Source organism: Rousettus aegyptiacus, unplaced genomic scaffold (genome assembly GCF_014176215.1).
Source record: "Rousettus aegyptiacus isolate mRouAeg1 unplaced genomic scaffold, mRouAeg1.p scaffold_m13_p_17, whole genome shotgun sequence".
In the NCBI taxonomy this organism is placed as follows: Eukaryota; Metazoa; Chordata; class Mammalia; order Chiroptera; family Pteropodidae; genus Rousettus; species Rousettus aegyptiacus.
In genome coordinates this window covers 13,668,916-13,693,760 of record NW_023416292.1, presented here as the reverse complement: position 1 = coordinate 13,693,760, position 24,845 = coordinate 13,668,916, and the positions used below count along the sequence as shown (strand labels likewise).

General features: G+C 43.0%; 1 protein-coding gene across 1 annotated transcript; it reads left to right on the top strand.

Annotated features, from left to right (window-relative positions):
• The first annotated feature begins 317 nt into the window (after positions 1 to 317).
• NPL (N-acetylneuraminate pyruvate lyase) lies at positions 318 to 24,465 on the top strand. Its single transcript, XM_016145562.2, has 11 exons — positions 318 to 2,091; positions 9,356 to 9,429; positions 11,044 to 11,131; positions 12,835 to 12,892; positions 14,337 to 14,412; positions 15,981 to 16,073; positions 16,837 to 16,985; positions 17,111 to 17,157; positions 19,505 to 19,589; positions 22,480 to 22,519; positions 24,293 to 24,465. The coding sequence occupies exons 1-11, from the start codon at positions 1,895 to 1,897 to the stop codon at positions 24,445 to 24,447; spliced, it is 1,062 nt and encodes a 353-aa protein (XP_016001048.2). The 5' UTR covers positions 318 to 1,894; the 3' UTR covers positions 24,448 to 24,465.
• The last annotated feature ends 380 nt before the right edge of the window (positions 24,466 to 24,845 follow it).

Sequence of the window (24,845 nt, the reverse complement as noted above, 5' to 3'; positions counted from 1 at the left end):
AGAGCTCTGTACAGAGACCCAGACCTGGGAGTTTGATTTATTTCTTGGAAGCCAGCGGGGCAGTTATTGGCATTTCCTGAGCAGGGCAAATCGCAAGGTCAGACATGTGCATGCTACTGGAAGATTAATCTGGTAGTTTGTGTGAACTGAAGGAAGAGAAGAGGATGGGGATTAGAACGGTGATCTCCAATTCCCATCTCATACTCACCTCGAATGTTTTAACCAATCAAACTATACTTCAGTCGCTTAACTTGATATCTTTCTGTCTGAGACGTAACTACCAGTCTGAGCTTCTGGACCGTCCTAAGAATAACTGCCCTAAGTGTGAAATAAATGCAGCTAAAAGCATAAGAATATGAAAGTCTTGTGTGAACAGCCTAGTACTGTTTGATTTCGGGGACTTTTAGTGCTGAACTCAACCCTTGGGACTCTTATCACTTGAACCTTCTTGAGGCCCTGTGGGCCCCTGGGACCTGAGTTGTGCCCATTGGTGTAGATAAGAGGTAACAAAGGGTAAGTTATGAGAGGGGCAATAATGAGGGAGGGAAGAATTGCAGGAAAGAAGATAACAGAATTGAAATGACTTAGTCCCTAAATAGACAACAGTAGTTAGGTTTGGGGAGGAGGTACCAGTAGAGCTGAGATGACAGAAAAGGATGCTGATAAGGGAATAATACTAGTAGTACTTGCTAATGTCCTATAGCCTTCAGATAAGACTTCGTGGAGGGGGCTGGACTTGAACTTACTGTGTGTCTGGCACTGTGGTTAATCACTTTACAAGAATTAATTCATTTAACTCAACGACCCTATGAAATATGATTACGATTATCCCCATTTACAGAAGAGAAAGTCGAAGCACAGAGTGGTTAAATAACAGTTGCAATGGGTTTTTAAATGTGCCAGTGTCCTCAAAACTATAATATACCTCCTCTTGTTGATTACCTATAGATATCAGTGTATTCGCTCTAAGCCAACCATCTTTTGTATAATTGTCATTAAATGCTATCTGATTATTTCTTCTTCAATTGTTAGACTTTACATTTGTGGCTTCAAATTTTTATGTCTTACAGTTCAAAAAATAATAACATTTTCTCTAACAAGTAAGTGGCAGAGCTGGGAGTTGAATCAGGCAGTCAAGCTATGGAATCAAGGCTATTAATCTTGGCTTTTTTACACTGCACAGATACGCTCTCTGACAGATGGGAGGGATCCTTTTGCCCCAAATGAGTGAGGTCAGGCTGACTCTACCAGTGGAAGTTAGCATCCAGCTACAATCTGAACACTTCATTCAATCGACCAAAAATTCATCAATTTTTAACTGGACACCAGGTGTTCAAGGAACACTTAATGCAGGGAAAGCAAAGGCGAATGAAATATGTTCCCTTTCCTGGGGAGCTTGGTCTAGTGGGGAGAGGCGAATGAATAATTGTGATTGTCTTTATGCGGTTTACTAGAGCTAGGAAAACAGAACAAAACTGGTCAAAATTAGAATCCAAAAGGATAGTTAGGTAAATCCAAAGATAATTGCATAGATTACATGAGAGCCTTAATATTGTAAGGGCTGGTTTTAGGTGAGATTCTTGCTTAACAGCAGGAAAGTATGGAAAAAGATAAGAATGTCCCTTTTCTCCTGACCATATCTCAACTAAAGTAATAGTAATTCTTTATATATTTGAGCTCCCTGCGTTAAGTTCATGCGCTTTCTTGGGTCCGTTGTTTTTCACCTCTGCTCTTTGAATTTCAGATTGCCTCGATCATCTAGATAGATAAAATGGGAGGTTTTCCAACGGCATTTTCCCAGCACATTGCTCTCTTGTCTTTAAAAAATAGTTTCCTCCCCTGTAGAATTAAGCCCTGAAATTCTACATTCTTCCCAGTTGCTCTCTGAGTTTGCATGATCATAAGAATTTTTCACGGTTCTAAACTGGGAACAGACCTTGCCCGGGAGTTTATCATTAATCGACATTCTTTGAAGAAGAGAGCAATTATGTTGTATGTTTTCCAGACCTTTTGCAGCAGCTCAATGGCCTCCCCAAAGAAGAGACTTCAAGGGCTTGTTGCTGCGACCATCACGCCGATGACTGAACATGGGTAACTATCATTTGGGGCCAACGGTGTCTGCTCTCACTCCACCAAAGTGACAGGCGTCCTCTAAGTAACGGTCACTTAGACTCTGCTCCTCTGTGGTACAGTTGCCAAATGACATCTTCTGTCATTCGTCCCCTGCATTGTCTCTGACCCCAAGTCAGGGAACAGGTCTCCATATCACAGACAGTGCAGAGAGAAGGTGAGAAATGGCAGCTTGCCTTTCTCCCAGGGTCTGTCGTTCCACAATGCAAGTTCTCCTTGGATTTTATCGCAGCCTTGGCTTTTCCAAAGAACGCCAGTGGAGTTGGACAAAAACTTCATTTCAGCAGGATTTGATATCCAGCACTGGCCTGGCCCTCTAGGGCCTGTCTCTAGATGTCTGTGTGGTTCCAGCCCAGGCCGTGCATAGATGTGATGAAGGTGGAGAGGGTGGCTTAAGAGGAACCCCTTAGGCATGTTTACAGCCTCATTTCCACGTTGGTTAAATGTTGGGGAACCTGCAGGAGAGGGAGGAAACAACAGATGATTGCTGAGAAATCATTACCCAAATAAGTATTTTGACTTCCAGATGAAATAGTATGGCGTCCATTTGCTTAGACTGTCAGATAATAGTCATGTGCCAAACATGTCTGTGCACGATATATAGTTCCTGCCTGGACTTTGTACTTAGAAAAAGGGGATTCATCCACCTCCTGGATCTAAATGTTTGTGACCTATTAGAGGAGTCAATCTGCCAAAACAGTCAGAATCCTGGCTTCTTTAAGCTTCTTTCTTCCTTTGTAAAACACGATGGTCATTCCTACATCATGGAGTTATAAACATTAACTGAGATTATCAACAGAACAATGCTTAGCACAAGGTCAGTATGCACTTAGGTCAAGACTTCCAGTTTCTCAGATTCATAAAAAAGCACATCTTTGCTAGGTCTAAGTAAAATTCTTGCTGAGATGGCATTTAGATTAGTCAATGAGTAATGACCTTTTTTTTTTTTTTTCTATTACTTCTCCCTTTCCATAAGTTCTAGGAAAGACTGAAATCAGCTTTTCCTCAATGTGTCAACCACTTGTTAGGCAGATAAAACAGAGGACATGTGATTGCATGAGCAGGCAGAATTTACTTCCTGTTATGGAGTAAGATCCTGTTTGCGAACTCGAAACATGGCATCTGGTTGATACTATTTTCATCTTTTTTGTCAGACCCCTCTTAGCCTAGAAGTGGCTTCTCAGAAGAGTCTTGTCCATTCATCGGGGCCCCACTGAGAGTGTCGGTGTGTGTGGGCCTCCTGCCTACTCTGCTGTTTTCCTGGGACGCTAGGGCCCATGGGTCAGAGTTTGCCAACATGACTCTGCTCTGCTGCATCCTTCTCCATTTCTCAAGCACCTCTGGTCCTTCTGCTTCCATTTCACTGTTTCCTCTTTTTTCATCAGTTCTTTTCTAGAACCCTCACTTTCCTAAGGTCCAAAATCAAAATAATAATGCATTTTTTTTTTTGGTAAGGGATTTGTAAGAATTAAATTAGCATATTCAAAAAGTATAGAGCAGGTAGTAGGCACATAAGCTATGTGAGTGCCCTTTTCCCCACTACCTGCTCCATCCAAACATTCCTACAGATGCAAAGCAGGTTTGGAGCATCCACCAGGAGCAGGTGGGCATTAACCCACAAGGAAATATGTACTTCTGACATGTTTCAAAGAGTCAAGACAAAAAGAAGAGTCACCTGGAATCTATCTCCTAGAAATTCTGCCTGGTGGCCTGCCATTGTGGGAATCCTAACATGGCTTGTACTGTATACCATGGCCTCCACAATTCAGAATGGCCGAACAAGAACTATTCCCCTGCATCCTTTTTTCTTTGTAATTCTAAGGAATACTCCTTAACGAATCAACTGTCTAATTGTGTCGATGTCCTCCAGTGGGAAATTGGCAGAAAGAACTTGGTTAAGTAGATTATCCGGCTTCTTAACCCATAGCTTTGCCGCCAACTGGCTCTTAGACCCTGGGAAAGTCTAGTTACCTTTTACAAGCTCCCTTTCATATTCTGTAAAGAGAGGAGTTTAACCACATTATCTCAGGCCCGTTTGAATTCTGAGCATCCACAGTCTTATGTCATCAAGGATATTGGGGTGATCCCCATGAAGCAAGAATAGATAAAATATCCACAACTCCAATTTATCCTTTACACTAGCCCAGTGAGCTTCTGTATAAACAGATCTAATCACGCCGCTCTCCTCTTTAAGGATCTCAAGCCTAAGCCTTTCTATTCCTTGTATGGTCCGTGGACCATTTGCTCCAACATCACAGAAGAGCTCTTAGAAATGCAAAATCTCAGGTTCAACTACATACCGGAGAATCAGAACCTGCATTTTAAGTGTTTCTGGATAATTCTTTAGCACATTAAAGTCTGAAATGGATTGGTCCAAAGATGGATTGGTCCAAAGATTAAAGGCCAGACTCTCTGGGGTGACACAGGAAGTCCTTTGCGGTCTCCTTTCCTGCTGCAGTCCCGTTTCCCCCAAACTCCTCATACCCTGCCTCCCTCTGTGCCTTTCCACATCCTGTGTCCTCTGCCTTTTTCCACCACCATCCTCTCCTTTCTCTACGCCACTCGAACACTTCTATTCAGCCGTCAAAATCATCCTTTGGTGATTCTTCCCCATTTTCCTAAAAAGAGAGAGTTCTTCCTCTGTGATCTCACAGCACCCTGCTTACACTTTTCTACATTACATGAGAATTATTTATTTATAATAATTTTCACAATAACTTTGTTACATGCCTATCTCTCCCAGCACGCTCTGTGTGGCTTAACCTTATTTACCAGATTATTTATTGAATACCAGGCAGTATATGAAGGCTGAACATGTCTCTTATTTATCTTTGTATCCTCAGCCTCTTGGACAGTTGTAAGGTAATTTTGTTATTTCATGAGTGCGTATACTACAGGGAAGGATAATGCTGGTGGTCAGGAAAAGGGAGGAAAGGAAGCCAACACTGATGGGCTAAATCCTATGTGTCGGTCATCATGCTGGGCATTTTAATGCATGTGTTCCAATTTAATCTTCACAACGATCCTGTGACAAAACTCTTACGTCTATTTTTGTGGTTGATGGAACCAAGAGCCTAAAGATTAAGCCGCTTGCCCCTAGCCACGTAGCTGGAAAGGAAAGTCTTTCTCTGCCTATTCCAACTCCTGTCTTTTCTACACAAGAATAAAAAGACTTTTGCTTTCTTTAGTTGTTTCAAAAGGTCATTTTTTCCTTTGTGCAAGGACAGTCATTAGAACAGAAAGTCCATTTCACATTGGCCAAAATGTCAAGGAAAAGTTTGTTAGCTCCCTTGAATGCCCTTGACTTTGCTGTTGGAATCTCTACCACATTCTCTAGGAAAAACAAAGCCCATTGCTCTGGTCAGAAAGGGCTTGGCCCACTGGAGTTGGGATTATATATAAAAAGACTACGGTTGGGTGATTAAGTGACCTGGATTCCCAGAACAAAACGTTTTCCACCTCTGGCAAGATGGGACAGTTAAAACCCCTGCTCGCTTCACTGCCGAAGGAGTTTTGAAGTAGCCATGTAGTTGTTTTGCCAAAAACACACATCACTCCCATCAGATTTTGAATGCTTAAAGATATATGTGAAAGAAAAACAAATGGGAAGCCAGATTTTCTGATATGCGTGTCAGATCATGCCAGTTATGAAAAAAGCCTGTCCTGTTGATTCCATATTCTCAAATAAAGTGAAAGTCTGTATGTCATGTACCAGGAGAGGAAATAAATAGCAATAGGGACTTTCCTCTGGAGAGATACTTCAGAAAAATTCTTTTTTCCTTATACCCTAAGAACAGAGATGTAACATAAATGTAGTATCATAGTTCACCCACTCAGGGCCTCCACTTGTGGTAAAAATAATTTGATAAAAGTTCCTACCTCTTACAGAGTTTGGAAGTAAACTAAATGTCTAAGAATAGACCATTACCTAAATTATGTTCATACAGTGAAATGTTGTGTAGCCAGTATAAGAACAGAATATCCGAAGATGTGGAGAAACAATTTGGAATGCAAGTGAAAAAATATTGCAATAATGTATAATATGACTATATTTATTTAAGAAAATACTATGTTGTATTTTTGGGAATAGAAAAATATCAAACTAATAAGAGTAACCACCTCCAGGGAGATCCTGACTGTTCTTTTTTTCCTCCTTTTTTTATTATATGTACTTTCAAAAATAAATTATATTGCTTCTGTAATATGAAAAAAGTTAAATACTTTTATTTAAAAAATAATCGTGGCCCTTAGGCAAAGAATCTGAACCCATGGGAACTGAAATTAAGATATTAAATTGGAGTTAAGTGTGAGAATGACTACAGCGAGCATGGGATTTGGTTCTGGGCCACTCTCCCCTGAGGTGGCCAGTGCTCACATGTGTTCCTGGGGCTCACGGAGGAAGAGAAGATGCAATCGAAAGCCAGTCCAGCCTTTACAAGTGAACCAACTTGCGCCATCCCTCACTTCTATGAGCATCAAGCCCCAAACGGCTAGCCAGTGAGAAGAATAATTACTTCTCATTGTTTCTGTTCCCTCTGGTGACTTCCTGCTAATTGATACAGTGCCTGCGGCAATGAACATGAACCCATGGGGAAGGCGCGGAGCTGAGCAAAGTCCCCAGAGAGGACTGTCATCCTATTACCACCCAAGCCCTGCTGTTTGGGGTGCCTTTGTGACAAATAGCTTTAGGTGATTTCACTGGGCTCACTTGTGACTGGGGCCACCAAGCATCTCTATCAAGGGCTGCAAATTTGCACCTAGAGTCAGGCAGGGATTGATCCCTGAAGTGACCTGGGGCTTCTGTGCCTCCATAGGTCACGGCCACTGTGCTTCCCAGCCAGTTGGTGCTGTGTGGAGGTGCAGGCCCGGTCTTGTTAGATCTTCCGGCTTTTCAAATATAGTCTGTTTTTAACATTAAAGGGAATTTTAACGTTGTGAAAGTAAACAGAAACCCATTTGGGGACATCCCTTTCAAACCTCTGACCTCCGACCTCTCTAAGGAGAATTTGGTAGTTCCAAAGGCCCTTAATCTGAGGACATTTTTGGGTGACTGAGCTACTGCCCTAGAAGTTCTACCATTAGTGTCATTTCTGTAGGTTAGGGGCATCTTATAAGCAGCAGCAAACTGCTTTCTTGAAGGGACAGATAACTACCACCCATTAGCAGCCCTAAGCTGAGTGAGATTGTCGTAGCCTGTCATCCATCAAGGCCTCCAGGAGTCGGGAGATGGTGGGGGAGCACGGGTTGATGGAAACCCCGCAAAATCCATAAACTAGCATGGAGTTCACTGAGGGAGAAGAAGGAAGCATGGCTTCTGCATACTGCCCTGGATCTGCTTTGGGGCATGGCCAACTCCCTAGAAAGAGGACGACTCCAGAATAGGCCAGACATGTGAGGAGGAAGAAGAAATCGCAGGGTTTCACCCTATTTTATTATTCCAGGTCTACCTCCTCCTCGAAGTCTCCTTCCTATCCTCCCTAATTAGAATGATCAGTCCCTCTTCTGAACCCCTAGACACTTAATTTTCAACTCAGTCGTAGCCTTTACCTTTTCCTCAATATTTTAGTTATTTATAGACGCTTTCCCCTTCACTCAGTTAATGTAACAGTGAAATTTAAAAGCATCGTGCTAGTGGAAGCATAAGCGGTTTTTATGGCAGAGATCGTGGGTATTTCCTCACCATCGTAAGTACCCGTATCACAGCTCCCGGAACCTGAGTCCTTGTTGAGCAGCGACGCCGTGCCAGGTGCAGAACAGGGATTGTAAGATATAAAAGGCACAGTCCCTGCCTTCAGGAAGTTCTCGCTCCAGCCTGGAATGTGGGCATAAATAATTGATGTTCGTAATAACAGAGACATGAAGTTTGCTGAGGATGCGAGGCATCTCCGGTTTTCATCACTGAGGAGTAATAACAGCAGTAATGATTGAGCATTTCATTGGACCCAGATACAGTAATGATCTTGGAGCCGAGCCATTTGGGAGGGAGTCTGCTCCCTTTGGAGGCTGTCTACCTACATTAAAGCACAGCTGTTCTCAGCGGCAGGCTCAGACTGGCCGTCGTCTGCACGTAGAGGACAGTGATTGCCTGTGCGTTCCTTGTTCTTGTCCCTGTCCAGTTCCATTCCCCTGGACACAGACCCTTTGATGTCTTTGTTCTTTTGCATGCATCAGATTTTGTTTTGTTTTGTTTTTTGTTTTTTTTTTTATGGAATACAATAAGTAAACAAGAAAAGAATGTTAATAAGGTTAAAATTAAATTAGGATTCTCTGGCCACACTGACAAAAATGAAAATGGCAGCCAGCTAGTAGTACTTTGTGTTCTTGGCAAACTAACCAGAGATTCTGTGGCATTTAGCACAGACTTGTCCCACAGTTTCCCTTTGTATTTTTTTCCTTCACCCCACCATCCTCCCCACCTGTATTTTGATAGAAAACAGTTGGTTTTATATGATTTGTGTTTGAGTGGGTTTCTAGATTTTAAAGTTAATGTGATTTTAAAGAAAAGAGCTCTTACTGCTTGAAGCATCAGATCCTTACAAGGTCAACACTGCGAAGTGCATGCAGATCACGTGGGGATCTTGTTTCAATGCAGATTCTGTCTGGGTAGGATTGTGTGGAGCCTGGGACTCTGCATTTCTAATAGACTCCCCAAAGAACAGAGTCTGCTATTCTTTGGACCACACTTTGAGAGGCAAATTGACAGCAAAGTTCCTTTCCAACTGTTAATCCTCTTTGATTTAAAAGTAGCAAATACGTATGGGTTTAAGCCATCACTGGCTATCACAAATATTAAGTGCTAAAATTCTTAAATTATTGAATTTTCCTATTTTGTAAACCTAGGAAAGGTTCACTTCTCACCAAGTAGAAAACATGAAGCTCTCGTTTCACCGTGACCCCAACCATTACTCTTTCCAAAAAGGACAAAAGTAACTACGTTTTAAATATTACTTGTAATGATTTTTAAATATTAAATATAAAGCCTTTGTTGATAGCTAATAGTGTTTTGTTCACATAAATGAGGCAGACATGGCTAAGTAGAGAAATAACCAAGCTCAGGAGAAAAACTAAAGCCAAGCTTTATTCAGAGCAGGCTAAGAATTTGAAAAACTGACTAGGTGGATTTTAAAAACTGTTAATAGCAGTTTGTAGACTTGAGGATTGGTTGAATAATATTCTAAAAAGAGACTAAATATGCATTTTCCTATTTTTTCCCTTTGTCTTTTAGAGAAATCAACTTTTCCGTAATTGGTCAGTATGTGGATTATCTTGTGGAAAAACAGGGAGTAAAGAATATTTTTGGTAAGTCATCTTTAAAGATTTCTCTACCTATCTCTAGCTCAGTCCTTAGAAAGTAGCGCCCTCCTGGTTACTAGCCAGGAAGTCACAGTGTCATTGTGTCATGGATTATGACTGAGTCTGGGTAAGCTATGTAAAAGTTGTGCATTTGTAGATTCATCAATTTTAGATCTGAAAAGCACCACAAGAGATTATCTAACTTGGTGGTGTGGCTTTGAAACAGAGAAGGTATTATTGGTATCCCCATTTCAAGAAGAACATCTATGGCTCAGATATGTTATGTAGGTTGCCCAAGTCCACTCAGCCAAGAAGTAGTAACGTAACAACAAATCTCTGGCTCCTCTCTCTTAGGCATGGGCTTTATTCTGTCTTCACCCAGGCTTTTCATATTGTAAGTGTAAGAAAGACTATGAATGTAACACACAGGAATCACAGGCCTAGAAGTTGGCCTCGTTTATCCGTAGAGGATGGAAATGGAAAAATCAGACCCTGAGACCTGCAGTTGCGCTCCCCCTGGTGGTGTGTGCTGGACCTCAATGCCTTGGGTTGGTTGTCATTCTGAGGACACAAGTTCCCCTTCAGAACTAGAGGCACCTTGGTCATAATCACAGCAGGTTAGAACCTCTGTGAAAAGATGTCCGGGCCGTATGTCAACCAAAAACCTGATTACAGAACCGCTCAGTGTCCCCAGCAGTGCCAAGCCCTAGTGGGGAGACAGATTCCTCCTCCTCAAAGAGCCTTAGGGAGCATCCTTGAAGGGTCTCGAGACCCCAAAAGAGTGATGAAAACACTCTTTCCTGCTCCGCCTCACATCCCTCCGTTGTCTTCATCCCCAGCCGGAGCTCGGTGTTTGGAGACCCAAAGCGCCGCCATATGCATTAGGCCCCAGTAATGTCTCCTAGTGCCACCTGCATCCTTCCTACGATCCGTTAAGAGAGGATTGTTGTAACCGAAGGGGAAGTCTGGGAATCGCACAGATCTGGATTCAAACTTCGATTATTTAGTGATTCAGAACCTCCTATTTTCATCTGTACATGAGCATTATTTGTACTTCGTTAGGCTGTTGTGAGAAGAAGTACCTATCTAAGAGCGCTCGATATAATAAATAGTAACATCTCGGTACGTTCTTATGAGTTATCATTAAAAAAAGTGAGTTTTCCCGGGGCGCTACGATGTCGAACCGTGGCGGAGGCCATTTAGATCTGTAGTGTGCACCGCTGTCCTCACCTCCACTCGGCCGGTGACTGCCTCACCGTCCCGGCCCTGGGGTTGGTTTTCCTGCCATTCAAGCCCCGGTATCAAACGGGGCCATGTGTTCGGAGATTCGCTTCGAACACGGGCAGTTATCTCTGTCTTTATTCCAAATATTTGCTCTCTGTCCCCGATAACAGTGACAGATTTGTAATCACAAGCCAGAATTAACCTCCCAAGGTTAAACGAGACTGAGTCTGAGGCGAAGATGGAAGCATGTCATTTGCGCCCCCTGAACCCATCCTCTGACGTTTCTCCCTGTCACGTCCTCTTAAGCAGGGGTTTCTGACCCTGCCCCGCAGCGTTGGCGTCGGGCAGGCAAGATGTGTTGGTTGGTCCCACTGACTGAATCTTTGTTTGGAACAGTGAATGGCACGACGGGAGAAGGCCTGTCTCTGAGCGTCTCAGAGCGCCGCCAGGTCGCAGAGGCGTGGGTGACAAAAGGGAGGAACAAGTGAGTGTCTGCACCGGGATGAACACACTCACCTGCAAGAGCTGTACCCAGTGCGGCTCGTCCCAGATGAGACGGCCTCCGTGCCCTGTGGGCCCAAGTCAGGCTCCGGCCAGCCTGTGGCAAAATGAGCAGGGACCCGAGGCTCCGGGCACTTTGGCAAGGAGCCGCGACAGAGGCGCCCTTCCTGTCTGTGTGGAGGGGCAGCCGGCCTGCAAGACACGCCTTCCTCGCAGACGCTGGGAACTGCCGCTCACCCACCTACCAGGCCAGTCCTCACAGTTACGTGTCCTTGGCCTGAGGGGCTAAGAGGGGAAGGTGCCGGTGACTGATTCTGCTGTGCTCCTGGCTCTTCCGATGACCAGTTCCTACCCCCTCCCTTCTCGGGGTGGATGCGCGATGCTTCCAGCAGCCCTGCTTCCTCCCAGGTCTTCTCTGTGCTTCCTCTCTGGCCTTCTCTGTGAGCATCTTACCAGCATGCCGCTCTTTGTGGGGCTCCGTCTTGTTGTCTCGCTGAACTTCCTGCATCCTCTCGACTTCCGTGTGATGACTCGTTTTTGTTGTAACGTGCAGGCCGTGGTAAAACAAGCTGGACGGTGTCGTTTCGATAAGCGTATTCAAGTAGCCACGTCTTATTTGTTGTCTGTTACGTCGTCGCATCATGTCCGTGCGGCGCTGGCACCGGGGACGTGGGGGCAGGTGTCTGCCCCCAGGTGGCTTACCGTCCACTGGAGATGTTGCCTCGTGAAAACTCACGCTCAGATCCTTCCGATAAGTAGTGTAAACAGGGATCGGAGGAAGGAATGATTGACGGTGTCACAGGCAGAAGCAAAACGAGGGGGTGCGCCCCATAGGGCGGTGAAGGGGTCATGTAATAAAGCCACCGGTAAGAGCGAAACAGGACAGTCGGCTTCTTTTGTCCTTTCACAAGTCTCCTAATATCCTTTAAAAATCCCAGCCTGATTGTATTGCTTCCCAACTAGGTCCCATCTACCCAAGATATAACAAGTCAAGGATCAGTGGAAGACTCAGTGATTGGGCCTAAAGGGAAATGTGTGTCCATCCCTGTGAGGATGGGATCTGTGTCATTCAGAGTCCCTCAGAACGCCCGCGGGGTCGCCTGGATTCACAGCTATGTCTTATTAATCCTACCCTGAGAAGGCCAGTCTAACTGGGGCCTCTCCCCATGGGGCCATGTGGCGCACCTCCAAAGGTGAACACTGAAGTCTTGGGGAAAACCTCGCTTATGGCCAAATTCTGAGGACTTATAAGATAGGAAAAAGCTTTTTACCATGAGTTCATTTCTCATATGGCTGGTACTCTTTGAGGAAACTTTTTATCTCCAACAACAACAACAACAAAAATCCCTCAATTTTACACCTATCTTTATGTACATCAAATACAACATCTACAACGCCTTGTCAAAATAAGTACTCAAATGTCGATTAACCAGTTACTGGTTTCAAATTTTACTGCTTAGTTGAACTTTAAGTTGTATTCCCTGGACATCCTTTTTAAAAAACAAAACAAAACAAAACAAAAATTCATAATTAGATTAATTTAAATAGCCGACTATAGAATTTAAGTCCTTTGGGATTGAGATTAATGAGATATCAGGGTAACTGCTAAAACCAGCATAAACCGAGATAGTGCCGCCTGTGTTTTTATAAACTTCAAGTGATGCAACGGTGTTTTCTCTTTTGCAGGTTGGATCAGGTGGTAATTCACGTAGGAGCCCTGAGCTTGAAGGAGTCACAAGAACTGGTAGGCAGTAGGTCCATCTGGGAGAGACCACTCGAGGGGCCTCCATTTTTATCGTGAGGTTAAAATCAGTACCATTTTTGCTATATATCGGATGCTGTGCTGGAGAATACAAGGTGTGGGACCTCAGGGAGCTCATCATCTAGAAGCGGGCACAGAGCCATAGCGTAGCCCAAAGTGATGGCCGCCATAGCAGAGCTTTGAATGGAAGATGGAAGCACCTCTTCCTCTGAGCAAAGGAAGGGTGGCTTTAGAGGTGGCTAAGTTTGCAGGCAAGGAGCAGAATTCGAATCAACCTCAGTTTCCCCTAGGAAATAAAAAGCAAGGCCGTCTGCTGGGCATAGAGGAGATGGAAGATGGGTTTCAGACAGGATGAGTGGTAAAGATGGAGAATTGCTGCTGGAGAGTGGGAGAGAACTGAGACACAGAAGACGGCCGCTCCCAAGTTCATAGCATCACTACGTACATACAATAGCCGAGAGGAGGAAGCAGCCCACATGCCCATCTGAGGATGAAAGGATGAGCAAAATGTGGTACATACATACAGTGGATTATTGTTCAGCCTTGAAAACGAAGGAAATTCCTCCTGTCATAGCTACAATGTGGATAACCCTTATTGAGGACATTATATTAAGTGAAATAAACCAGTCAAGTGGGTTAGGGGGGATTGCTATATTTGGTCTGGTTCCAGCACAAAGCTTCTAAAACTCTTGGAATTTCCTGTGATGAGAACAAGAAAGATGTCTCTTGATATGTTAATGAGTGGGTTTGGAAAGCACCTGAGGATGGGAGAACCAACCAAGTGATTTACTTGATTTAAGGATTGGAACTGTCAGTCCCAATCCCCTCAACCCAATCTCTGGGGAGGGGGAGGCTTGAAAGTGGAATTAGTCACCAAAGGCCAATGATTTAATCAATCGTGCCTGTGAAATGACGCCTCCATAAAAATCTGAAAGGGCAAGTTTCAGAGAGCTTCCAGGTTGGTGAACAGGTGGAGATTTGGAGAGGGTGGTGTGCTTGCGTTAGGAGAGGGCGTGGACGCTCCAGACCCTTTCCCCATGCCTTGCCTTCCTGCTGTTGCTAAATTATATCCTTTTGCAATAAACTGGTACTCTAGTAAGTAAAAGGTTTCTCTGAGTCCTGAGCAAAATGTATCTACCCAAGGAGGAGTCATTGGAATTGCCAATCTAAAGCCAGTGGGTCAAAAGCACAGGGTGACAACCTAGGCTTATGACTGGCATCTGAAGTGGGGGCAGGGGAAGGGGACTGAACCCTAAATCTGTGGAATCTGACTCTATTATGTCCAGGTAGGTAGTATTAGAGTTGAGTTGAATTGTAGGACACCCAGCTAGTGTCAAAGAATTGCTCGTTGGAGTGGGGCAGCCCCGCACCTGCACACATCAGGATGGTGGCCAGATCTGTACTGATTTTCTTTCTTCTATTAAAGGCCAGACACGCAGCAGAAATAGGAGCGGATGGCATCGCGGTCATTGCACCTTTCTTTCTCAAGCCGTGGAACAAAGGTGAGTGGAGACCTCTAAATGCACAGCCCCTCACACGATCCGCTTCTTTTTGCCTTCATTCGCAGTGATTGTATTTAACTCATAAAAGTAAAGTTTCAAGGACTGGAGGCATGAAGTTACAATGGCACAGAGCTGTGCAGAATATTTGGCCTCTCCGGATCCATAAAAGAAACTACTCCATTAAAGGATTTCAGGTCTTTTGCCAAGTTATCTGATTAGATCATCTCCCAAGCCCGCTCCCCACAACCGGGTCAATTTGTAGGTGCCTGTTTGGGTCAGGTGTCCACCCCTTGTCCTATCAGTTGTGTGCAGTGTCAGAGTCACATGGCAAAGCATGGGACCATTTTTTCTCAAGAGGACTAGAAGTGCTAAGCATTTTGCAACTACAGGTTCCATTCAGGGTTGAGTGAGTGATAAATCTGAAAAGAAATCTCACAGAAACGTCTATTGTTTTCCAAAATATCAAGTTATTGCTTTCTCCTCTGCTTTCTCTATGGAAACTGTTTGTGGTTTCCAAGTATACTGAGTCCTTTTAATCCTTTTGATTAGCAAAAAAAGGAAATACAATTTTAGAAGAATTAAAAACAGGCAAAATGTTATTTGCATGCATGATTAAATAAATCTGTAACTATATAATGGGTCAAAATTACCATGAAATATCACCTATTATTGGTAGAGAGAAAACAGTTGTTAATATGATAAGTGGTTTAAATACTGCTACTTAAGAAATTTAAAATGAACATATTAAAATATTTTTTTCCACATGGCTTTAAAAAAATGTTACATGACTACTTTTTCAAAAGACAAACAAAGGGAAAACAGCAAGTTAAACATAATAATTTTGTCAGAAATATTTTCACAGAGAGAACACATCATCACAGATTCAGCTGAAGAACGTCAGACTGTCTCTCCCGCTACCCAGCGGTGTGGGAAAGGGCAAACAATTCTGCCAGGTTTATTTATCATCTGCAGTGTTATTGCAGTTGGAGTTCACACTGGATGATGTAGAAGGTCCCAACTCCTCAGTAAACTAGAGTGAGCTCTCTTCTGATGTATCCGGATTTCTCCCCAAAAGGGTTGAGTTATTGTGAAATGTGCTTCTGCTCGATCCTCTTCGACCAGATGTTGGTTATCTTTTTTGATGTAGGATGTTCTCAGTCACAACTCTGTTATTCTGATCCTAATGGAATTCCTTGTTGTTCACTGACCACACTTAACCCCTCCGGGGTAAGAGAACAAGAGTCCTACCTGATAGGTATCTAGTTTTTATAAGACTGTTTCATGAGCTCTTCTTAATAGGTGGAAGGATTCACACCAGTTTTTTAATAGTACTTTAGTATGGTAAGAAAGTGATCGTATCATTTTGGCCTTTCTACAGAAAGAGAAATAAAACTTTGAATGAAGTGAGTTGCAAAGGCATGGCAGTAGTAATCTCAGGGATGGTAAGAATGGCCAACCCAGAATTTTCCACTTCTGGAAAGGATGGCTGCATTTCAATAGACAGTTCATCCGCCAGGGAGAGCCAGTGTTCTGTGTTCGCACAATGACTTTTCCTGCTGCTCTTTCAGATGTCCTGATTAACTTCCTGAGGGAGGTGGCTGCTGCTGCCCCGGCACTGCCATTTTATTACTACCACGTTCCTGCCTTGACAGGGGTGAAGAGTAAGTACTGCTCCTTTCCACAGTTCGTCCCCCGCCCCACATCTTACCCTATTGCACTAAGAAACCCTACTCCTTCCCACCCACCCCATCTCACAAAAGCATAACACTGTCTAGCATAACACTAGGTGGTTTCGGTTGCTCCAAAATAAGTCACTCTTATCTTCGAGGAATCAGCGTATATCGATCACCGACACCACCTTATAATGGAAGTTGAGTGTAAGAGGAGTTGACCCGTAGGCACTCTGGCAGACGCCCTGTGTCTATCACACACACCCCTCCTTCACATGGGAAGACACAGCTCGTAAGCCCCACTGGGAAAGGGACTGCGTCTGCTTTGTACCTACTGTATTCTCAGTGCCTGGCACATAAAAAGATACTCTGGCCTTCCCCCCCCCCCCCAACATTTCTTCTAGCTTTTTTGTTATTTTTTTCTCCAGCAGGAAGATTGTTACAATTAGGTGAAAAATTTTAGATTTTTTTTTTTTAAATCCCATTCCTTTCTTGCTTCCTTAAAAGGAAAAAAATGATAATAGTGCTTTATAAATATCCACCCCTTGTCTTCAAGGAACTGAAGGCTCGGGCTATGATTTGATGAGTGCACAGGAGCTACTAGGTGAGGGCAAGTGGTTATGTCCAATCTGCAGTCAGTTCCAGCTGAGAACAGCCCCAGGTAGCTCAATGCAGATGTGAGGGGCTCTATGAGATGTTATTTGATATTTTCCGGAGATGTGCAAATTAACGAAGCATTTACTGTTTTGAGCAGTTCGTGCCGAGGAGTTGCTGGATGGGATTCAGGAGAAGATCCCCACGTTCCAGGGGCTGAAATTCAGTGACACAGATCTCTTAGACTTCGGTCAGTGTGTCGATCAGCACCGCCAGCGCCAATTTGCTTTCCTTTTTGGTGTGGACGAGGTAAGTCACCCCTCGGTGTATGCCACAGGTTAGTTTCCCTCCATAACTGTGTATGGGGCTGCTTACGTAGTAGCATTTTCTCTCTCGTTCATAAAAGCGAATATTCTTTGTCTGTTTCTGATTAGCAACTGTTGAGTGCTCTGGTGATGGGAGCAACTGGAGCAGTGGGCAGGTAAGTTGGACTCATTTTTCCTAATAGTTATAAATGTATAAATGGTTATTTTAAAAAAGTACCCCCCCATAAGAGGCAGTGATTACCAAAATAGTTATACTTCTTGCATGCACACCTTTGCTATAGAAGTTGTCTCTCTTCCCCACATTCTTTCAGTGAAAGAGAATTACGTAGGGCTTAGCAACTCCGTCATTGTTACCAGTAGCTTCTGCTGCAGTTCGAGGTGCTGAAAGCATGCACAGAATTTTTTGGTCAGGAATTATTTGGTCACAAATAATAGAATCCCATTTGAATCAGCTTCTGTGAACTAGGGTGTTATTTCAAAATACTAGGAAATTACCTAAAACCCAAAAGGAAGAAGAGCAGCCAGGCCTAAGAGAAGATGAAAATATAGAACTACAAAGCTCTCGACAGCCAAAGTGACACGTTCTCCATCTGTGGTCCTATGGAGACGCTCACCTCTGCATCTGTCTGTACCACTCTTTCCTTCTCTCCAGAAGGGCTTTCTCTGCTTCTGCATGCACATGGTCAATCATGGCTGCCCAAACGTGGTATCTCAGGATGTCACTAGGTATCTGCCTAGTCAGATGTCCACCTAAGGTCCTATTCGCTGCAGCCAGGAGCGTAGAATCACGTGGCCTGATGCCTACTCGGCAGAAGGCTTAGGGAAGGCAGGCAATTCGATTAGCATGGCCACTGCACACGTTAACCTAGTTCATTGGGAATGTGCCTGCATACAGATTTAAATATTTGCTTTAACAGAAAGGGCATTTCTTCCCAAGAGGAAAAGTACAGGGGAAGAAAAATAACAGTCATGACATGTCTCGGAGAGCATGTTCTTGATAAAGAGTAATTCAGTCGGAAAGTCTTTTTGTGTTCGTGCGATAATTTTTTAATTTAATTCATCTAGACATCATTTGGAAAGCCTTAATGGCTTGTTCACCAAGCCAGAGTGGGCTGCAGGGACATTTCTACAGAGGAAACCTGGCTTTCTGCATTTGCTGGCCATAGAACCTTTTTTCCCCCCAGGAAATTCTGACTTTTTGACTCTTGTTTTTTGTCCTCCATACCAAAAATTTTACTTGTCAACATAATTTATAAGCAAAGTGCACTGGGTTAGACCTCGTGTCTTTTTAATTATAATCATATTTCTCTCCGTCTAACTGAGGACACACCTAAGACCCCTGGGACTTAAATTGCGATATTCTGAAACTCCTCACTCATTCATGTACATGTTGTGACTTAGGGGTGTTTCACACCTACAAAATGACTTTTCTCAGCTATTATATTTCATTTTCCTTATTTTAATACCGGAGGATAATATGAACTTCACGTTCCTGGAATCCCTTGGCATTGACTCCAGGGTCTATACATATGAAGACCATTCTGTCCTTGGTACATCAAGATAAATATGTTTTCTGATACTGGCTTACTATAAAGGAAGTCATTAGCAGCTGGGGAAACAACCTTGTAATGAATTTCTTTAACCTTCTATCTTTCTGGTTTCTCTAAGAATTCAGCAATTAGTCTAAGATATTTATCTTTATTGGTAAAGTTAGAGCTTTTATTTTAAAGTCTAGAACAGTTTTTCAGATCAAATGACTTATTCTCACTTCGTTTTTGTTGAATCATAACAGATGGCAGCATAAAGTGATGGAAAGTCTTTGTGATGACTCTATGGCCCTTCTTCGAGCCATCGTTTCTTCACAGAGAAGGAGAAACCAGGCCAACTTTACAGGGCTTTGAGAAGATGAGACGGGATTGATGTCAAGCACCTAGACTATAATAGGCACTAAATAAATGGCCTCTCATTTTATCATTATCATTATTAAAATTAGTTTCTAGACACTGGTCTCTAGGCAATATATAAGTTGTCAAGGAATTCAGGGAATCTGTGGGGACTGCCCCTTGTGCCACAGCACTCCATTCACCCACTTCCTCAGCATGAGGCTTTTCGCTCTCGCCTCAGGTACTGCATTTTACCCAGAGTTCTTACCTCGCACTGCACCCCTGTGTGTGCCCTGGGGCAAGTGTTGGCCTCGGTGGCTCCCTACCAACTACACGTCCAGCTTTTACTTTTTTTCTTTTTTCTAATTTTATCCTTTTTCTTCTTTCTTTCATTTTCTTTATCCCCTTGGGTGTTTTCTCCCTCCCCCCTTGGCACTGCCTAGTATTGCTGGAAAACTCAGAACCGAAGACACCTGATCCTCTGAATAGATTAGGGCCTAACAGTAGACTTTCTGGACTACCTGGTGTATTTTTGCCTCTTAAGCAACAGAGGAGTTTGAAGATCTGGACCCTTCCCGCTGGATTATTGATTCTGCAGTATATGCCGTTTTCTTTTCAGTACCTATAACTACCTGGGGAAAAAGACGAACCAGATGTTGGAGGCCTTTGAACGGAAGGACTTCTCTTCAGCCCTGAACTGTCAGGTTAACTTTTTTCCTTCACATAAATCTCAGCCTTTTTTCTTTTCCACTTGAGAATTCTTAGCCTCTCTCATCCTACCATACCTGCCCTCATTAAAATCACCCAGCCGCATCTTTCTTTACTTTCCTTCTGTTTCTTACTTTTTCTTGTTTAAAATCAAACCTGTCCCCATTATCCGCATTCCCGACGTGCCTATTCAGGACAGAGCCCCTAAGGAAATGACTCCCTCCTGTTCCTCTGAGAAATGACCTTATTTTTATTCTATGTTCAAAGTATTTTTGTGGCTGTAAAATAATAGTGATAGATTTCTGGGGAAATGACCACATGCCATCCCCTCGAGGAGGTCACACCTGAGTCACCAGAGTATCTGAAGAGGCTGAGAAGCTGGTCACCTAAAATGGGGAGACTCAGTCCAGAGTCAGAGCGGGTCAGTTGTCTTCACCTTGGAAATGTCCTGAGAACAGAAAATATCCACCAGACAGAAAACGGGAGCCTTGTGGGTGACCCGAAAGGGGACACTGGCTTTGAAACAGGAGCAGAGGAGCAGCAGGAGCCGATATGCTCTAGGGAAGAGTCCGGGGGAAATGGCGGCTGCCGTGGATGTTACGCAGACGATGGCCTCGCTGTCCAGGGCATGAAGTCCCACTGGGCGGAACCAGTCTCAGCAGCTGGGTAGTGTGTATGCTTCAGGGAAAGAAAGAAGTAGGGTAGGCACAGGAGAAAGGGTTTTGGAGGCCAAGAGACAAGGGAATTTCAGGAGTATGTCAAGAAAATAAGTGGGAATGAAAGGCATAAGCAAGACCAGACCAAAGCAGGTGGTCTGTCCGGAGCATCGAGCCAGCCTAAATTGACTTCCTACATGAAGTTTAAATAGTTTATTTAATATCCACCTTTGTTCAGCCCTAGACCAGGTGAAGCTGAGAGCAGGAACAGGATAGAGACTTAGGAAGCTGTGCCAAATAAATTAACATCGACAGGACTCAGGCTTAAGTTAAGATAAGAAGTCTGAATTGTGTGGACTCTTCCATCTCTTTGCATTCATGGTTTTCTTTTTCCATAGTTTCCCTGAAAAAGTTGTTTCTCAAAACTCCAAACCGTTCTGAGATGAATGTCAGGGAAATCATAGGCTGAAGGAAACTGTGGAACAGCTACAATGGGGATCCTTCGTGATTTTTTTTGGCTGATCCAGTTTCCATCTCTCTTTTTTTTTTTTTTCCGTTAGTCCCATCAAAGAAATCATCCCACCCAAAACAGTATTGGTAAAGAATTTAGTTTACTACATTCTATTTCTTTTTACAGAAGGCAAGTGTAAGTGGGCCTCATTTACTCATTTATTCATATGCCAGGGGCCGAGCTGAATGCATAATTTCAATAAAGCTGGTCTCTGCCCTAAAGGAATTTACAGTTGAGTGAAGAAGCAGGCAAGTAAAAAGTTAGGGGTAAATGTAATCATTCTCATAGACTTAAATGCCATTCGTTATATTTATATAAGCGAAATGACACATGTACAAAAACTTCCTTATAGCATTGTTTATATTAGGTGGAAAATATGGAAACAGCCCAAATATCCATCTATAAGGAAATGGTTAAATACATTATGTTTGAGTTATGCAATTGAATTATATACAGCCCTTTAAAAGGATGAGATAGTTTTATAATTACAGGTCCGGAAAGACTTACATGATATGTTAAGTGTAAAAAAGCAGCAAAGTGTAGACTCGTGAATGTAATGTCCTATAGTTTCTGCTTGAAGGAAAAAAGAACATATACATGTATGTTTGTAAGGCTCTGGGTATTAAAATTTTTTTCTGCATTGAATTTTTTATTACTAGTGTACCATCGATTAAAACATCAAAGTAAAATGTTACTGAAAATGCATCTCTGAATGAGACGGATGGGAGTCTTTTTTCATAAATCAGGTCATGAATTCATGGATGACTGTTATTCATGCTAGGATGAGTTAAAGTTCAGCATCAATACTATTTCTGGTTTTTGTTTTTAGAGAAATAGGTGCTGTGAGACCCTGTTTGTATAAATCAGTAGGTAAGACTAGAAGAAATTTTGTAATCAGAATGTCACTCAACTCTTTGTGAGCCATATGCTGGAAATCAGAACGTTTGATCATTTAATCATTTTCAGCTAACAACCTGAATAGCAACATTGAAAGCAGTGTTGAAAGCAAAAGAATTGAAAGTCCTGTAATGTTTTTAGAGGACGTGTTATCCCTTAGAGGAATCACTCTGTCACTCTCTTTGTCGCTGCCAATACCACTATTTGATTTGCTCCTTTATTTGGTTCCCAGAGGTGTCCCAAGGCGATGCTATAGGGCAGTATGTCTTTATTTCATACAAAAATGGGAACAGAAAGACTGTGAAAGGGGAAATATGAAAGGACAGCCTGCACTTCCATTATGGGCAAATCCTTATCATGATCAGCTTTTAGAAAATAGCACTTACGGAAGTTGAGGATCTAGAGATTTATTCCCATAAATCTTAGCCTTGGCCAAGCGTCCCTTCGGTATCTTAGAAAGAACCCTAGAGGTTAGCGTATCCTGGTTTGAAATGATGGCACTAGCTGATAGGTTTGCCTACATGAGCCGGGTGGATAAGGGTACCTTCCCTGTTGCAACTCTCTATCACACAGTTCTACCATTGGACCTTCTTTTTTGCACGAGTCCGTTTTATGAAACTCATATGTACGAAAATACCCTGCTTTACCCTGGGTGGATCTCAGCCACCCTCATTTGGCTGCTTCTCTCCGCTCTGACAGACCTTCAGAAAACTAAGGCATGTGGACTTTTTAGTTTGGGGTTTCTGTACTTCGACTTCTAAATCTTTAAATTGTTATCACGGTTCAGTTATACTAACCATAGATTTGTTTGTCCCTTTCCAGTTCTGCATTCAAAGATTTATCAACTTCGTGATCAAACTAGGTAAGTTTTCTGCCTTGTCTGCTACTGGAAAGTGTAAAGAAAAGGACTTTTTTTTAGAGAAAGCGATGAGGGATTTTCATCACTTTCTTAGACGGTCCAACAGGAACACCTTTTAAGCTCTGTTGCAAGTGGTGCTTTTTCCAATGCCGACCTTCAGGGCCAGCCCTGTAAAATGGTGAAGTAAGTCTAGGTGAAAGGTCTTTGGCCCCCTTTTACAACTCTCCTCCATTTTAGCACTTCATTCGCTTCCCCTCTCTACACGCACATAGTTTGTATTCCTTCTTTTTACACCATCAGCATTCCCTCCCTCTATCTGCCTCTGCTCATTAAAATTCAGCTACCGCAATGTGGCCAAGTTCAGCCCAAGTGCCTGGAGGAAGGGGGTCTGAATATATATCATACTAAATTGTGAATGACTGACAGCTCCCCCTAGAGTATTCGCAACCTAAAAAGATTGCACAAACACAGTCGGCTTAAACGGATGGAGGATTGGATAATATGACAATGTAAAATTTCAGAGAAATATAGTGAATGTGAGAGAGGAGCTTCTCCAGAGTCTCCTAAGTCTTATCCTGTGACACATGACAAATGCCAACATTCACTCCACTTCTGGAAAAGATTGGCCTGTCCTAAGAACCTGGATCAAGTCCAGAAAAAGTTTTAGGTTTATTCTTGGCAAACTTCCCACCTCCCTCGCAGAGCCATCCTGCCTTTCCCCCGCAGCTCCTCCTGAGCCCTTCCCTTAGCCTATGGCTTCTGTTCCTTCTTCTGCCTCTAAGGCGTCTTCCAGATTTTTGTATCTGCTGTCCTCAGGGTGTGAAATTTGTCGGTGGTGCATTTGCTGGCTCTCAGGCAGTTTCTCTGTCCTCATGTACTTTGTAATTTTTAACTCTGAATTCATCTTCAGCGATTGTTGTTTTCTGGGGAATCCATCATGCTCTAGGTTGTGAGGTGTCCTATCAAGTGGTTTCACACTTGCCTCTGCTAGGACACTATAGTTTCATCAGTTCTAACCAGTATTTGGCTAATTTCTTTGTCTGGTTTCTATACCAAGAGCATGATAGAAATATGGATCTGTCATTCATATATGGCACAGGCTTGGGATTTCTTTCATATTATCTTGTTTCATCCACAGCGCTGGCAGAAGTCAAAATCCCTTAACTCTGTATCCCTAGGGTAGTGGGCCAGGTTCCCCCCGCACCCCTCTGGCTTTTTGTAGAAGGTTGGCTACAGTTTTACATAAAGAGTTTGAGTCCAGATCCTTGCTATGTACAGTCCCAAGGCTTCATCTAGCATTCCTGCCCCAGGTTTATAAAACCAGCCCCAGAACAACAGCACTGAGTCATAAAGTACCTCAAATGGTGTATTTCTCAGGGACTTCTTTGATGAACTTGAACAAAATCCTGTCCTAGAGATGATATAAGTCCTAGTCAATGGCAGTATATCCTTGAATCAGGTTATCCTCATAGATCGTTTGGCTTTAGCTCCTCTTTATCACTCTCACCTCTTTAGTCCTGATACCTTTGATCCCTCCCTCTGACTTTTGAGTTGACTTTGAGTCTTAACTTTGTTTTGTTTTACAGTTTGTCAATTTGTTGAAAATTTTCCAGCCTATCCATCAGGAAGAGGGATTCTCTATGACTAGAAATATTTCCATCTTTTTTTCCGCCTGATGCTATCATAGTAGTAGTCACTGTAAAATCTCTTCTTTGGAACGTTTGTGGCAGAGTGGACAGTCTCAGACACGTCTCCTCATTTATTTTTCCTGTCTAGGTTTTGGAGTGTCGCAGACTAAAGCCATCATGACTCTGGTGTCTGGGATTCCAATGGGCCCACCCCGGCTTCCACTGCAGAAGGCCTCCAGGGAGTTTACTGACAATGTAAAAGCTAAACTGAAGAGCCTGGATTTCCTTTCTTGCACTGATTAAAAGGATGGAAACTCGGAAGTCTGTAGCTAATGCCTCTCTATCAAATCGGGGTGTGTACATTGAGATGTAATCCCCTTGAATGGTGTGCACTTATCTCTCAAGGACTTTTTCGATGAACTTGAACTAAACTCTTTCCTAGCAAATGAAATTTCATATCAATCAGTATTTAAGTACTGACTAGGATCCTAAAAATGTTTTAATCCTATGAAGGGGCAAAAACTCTAAAAAGAGTCATTAGCCTTAAATCATTCAATATTTCACAAAATCTTTGTGAAGAAATTTCTGCTGAAATGAATGAAATGGAATCAAAAGGAAAATCAAATTTGATTAATTCTATTTGCCTTTGGGAACCCCCCGTTATCTCGATTTCTGGTTGTTAATCCTATTTTACAGGTTTC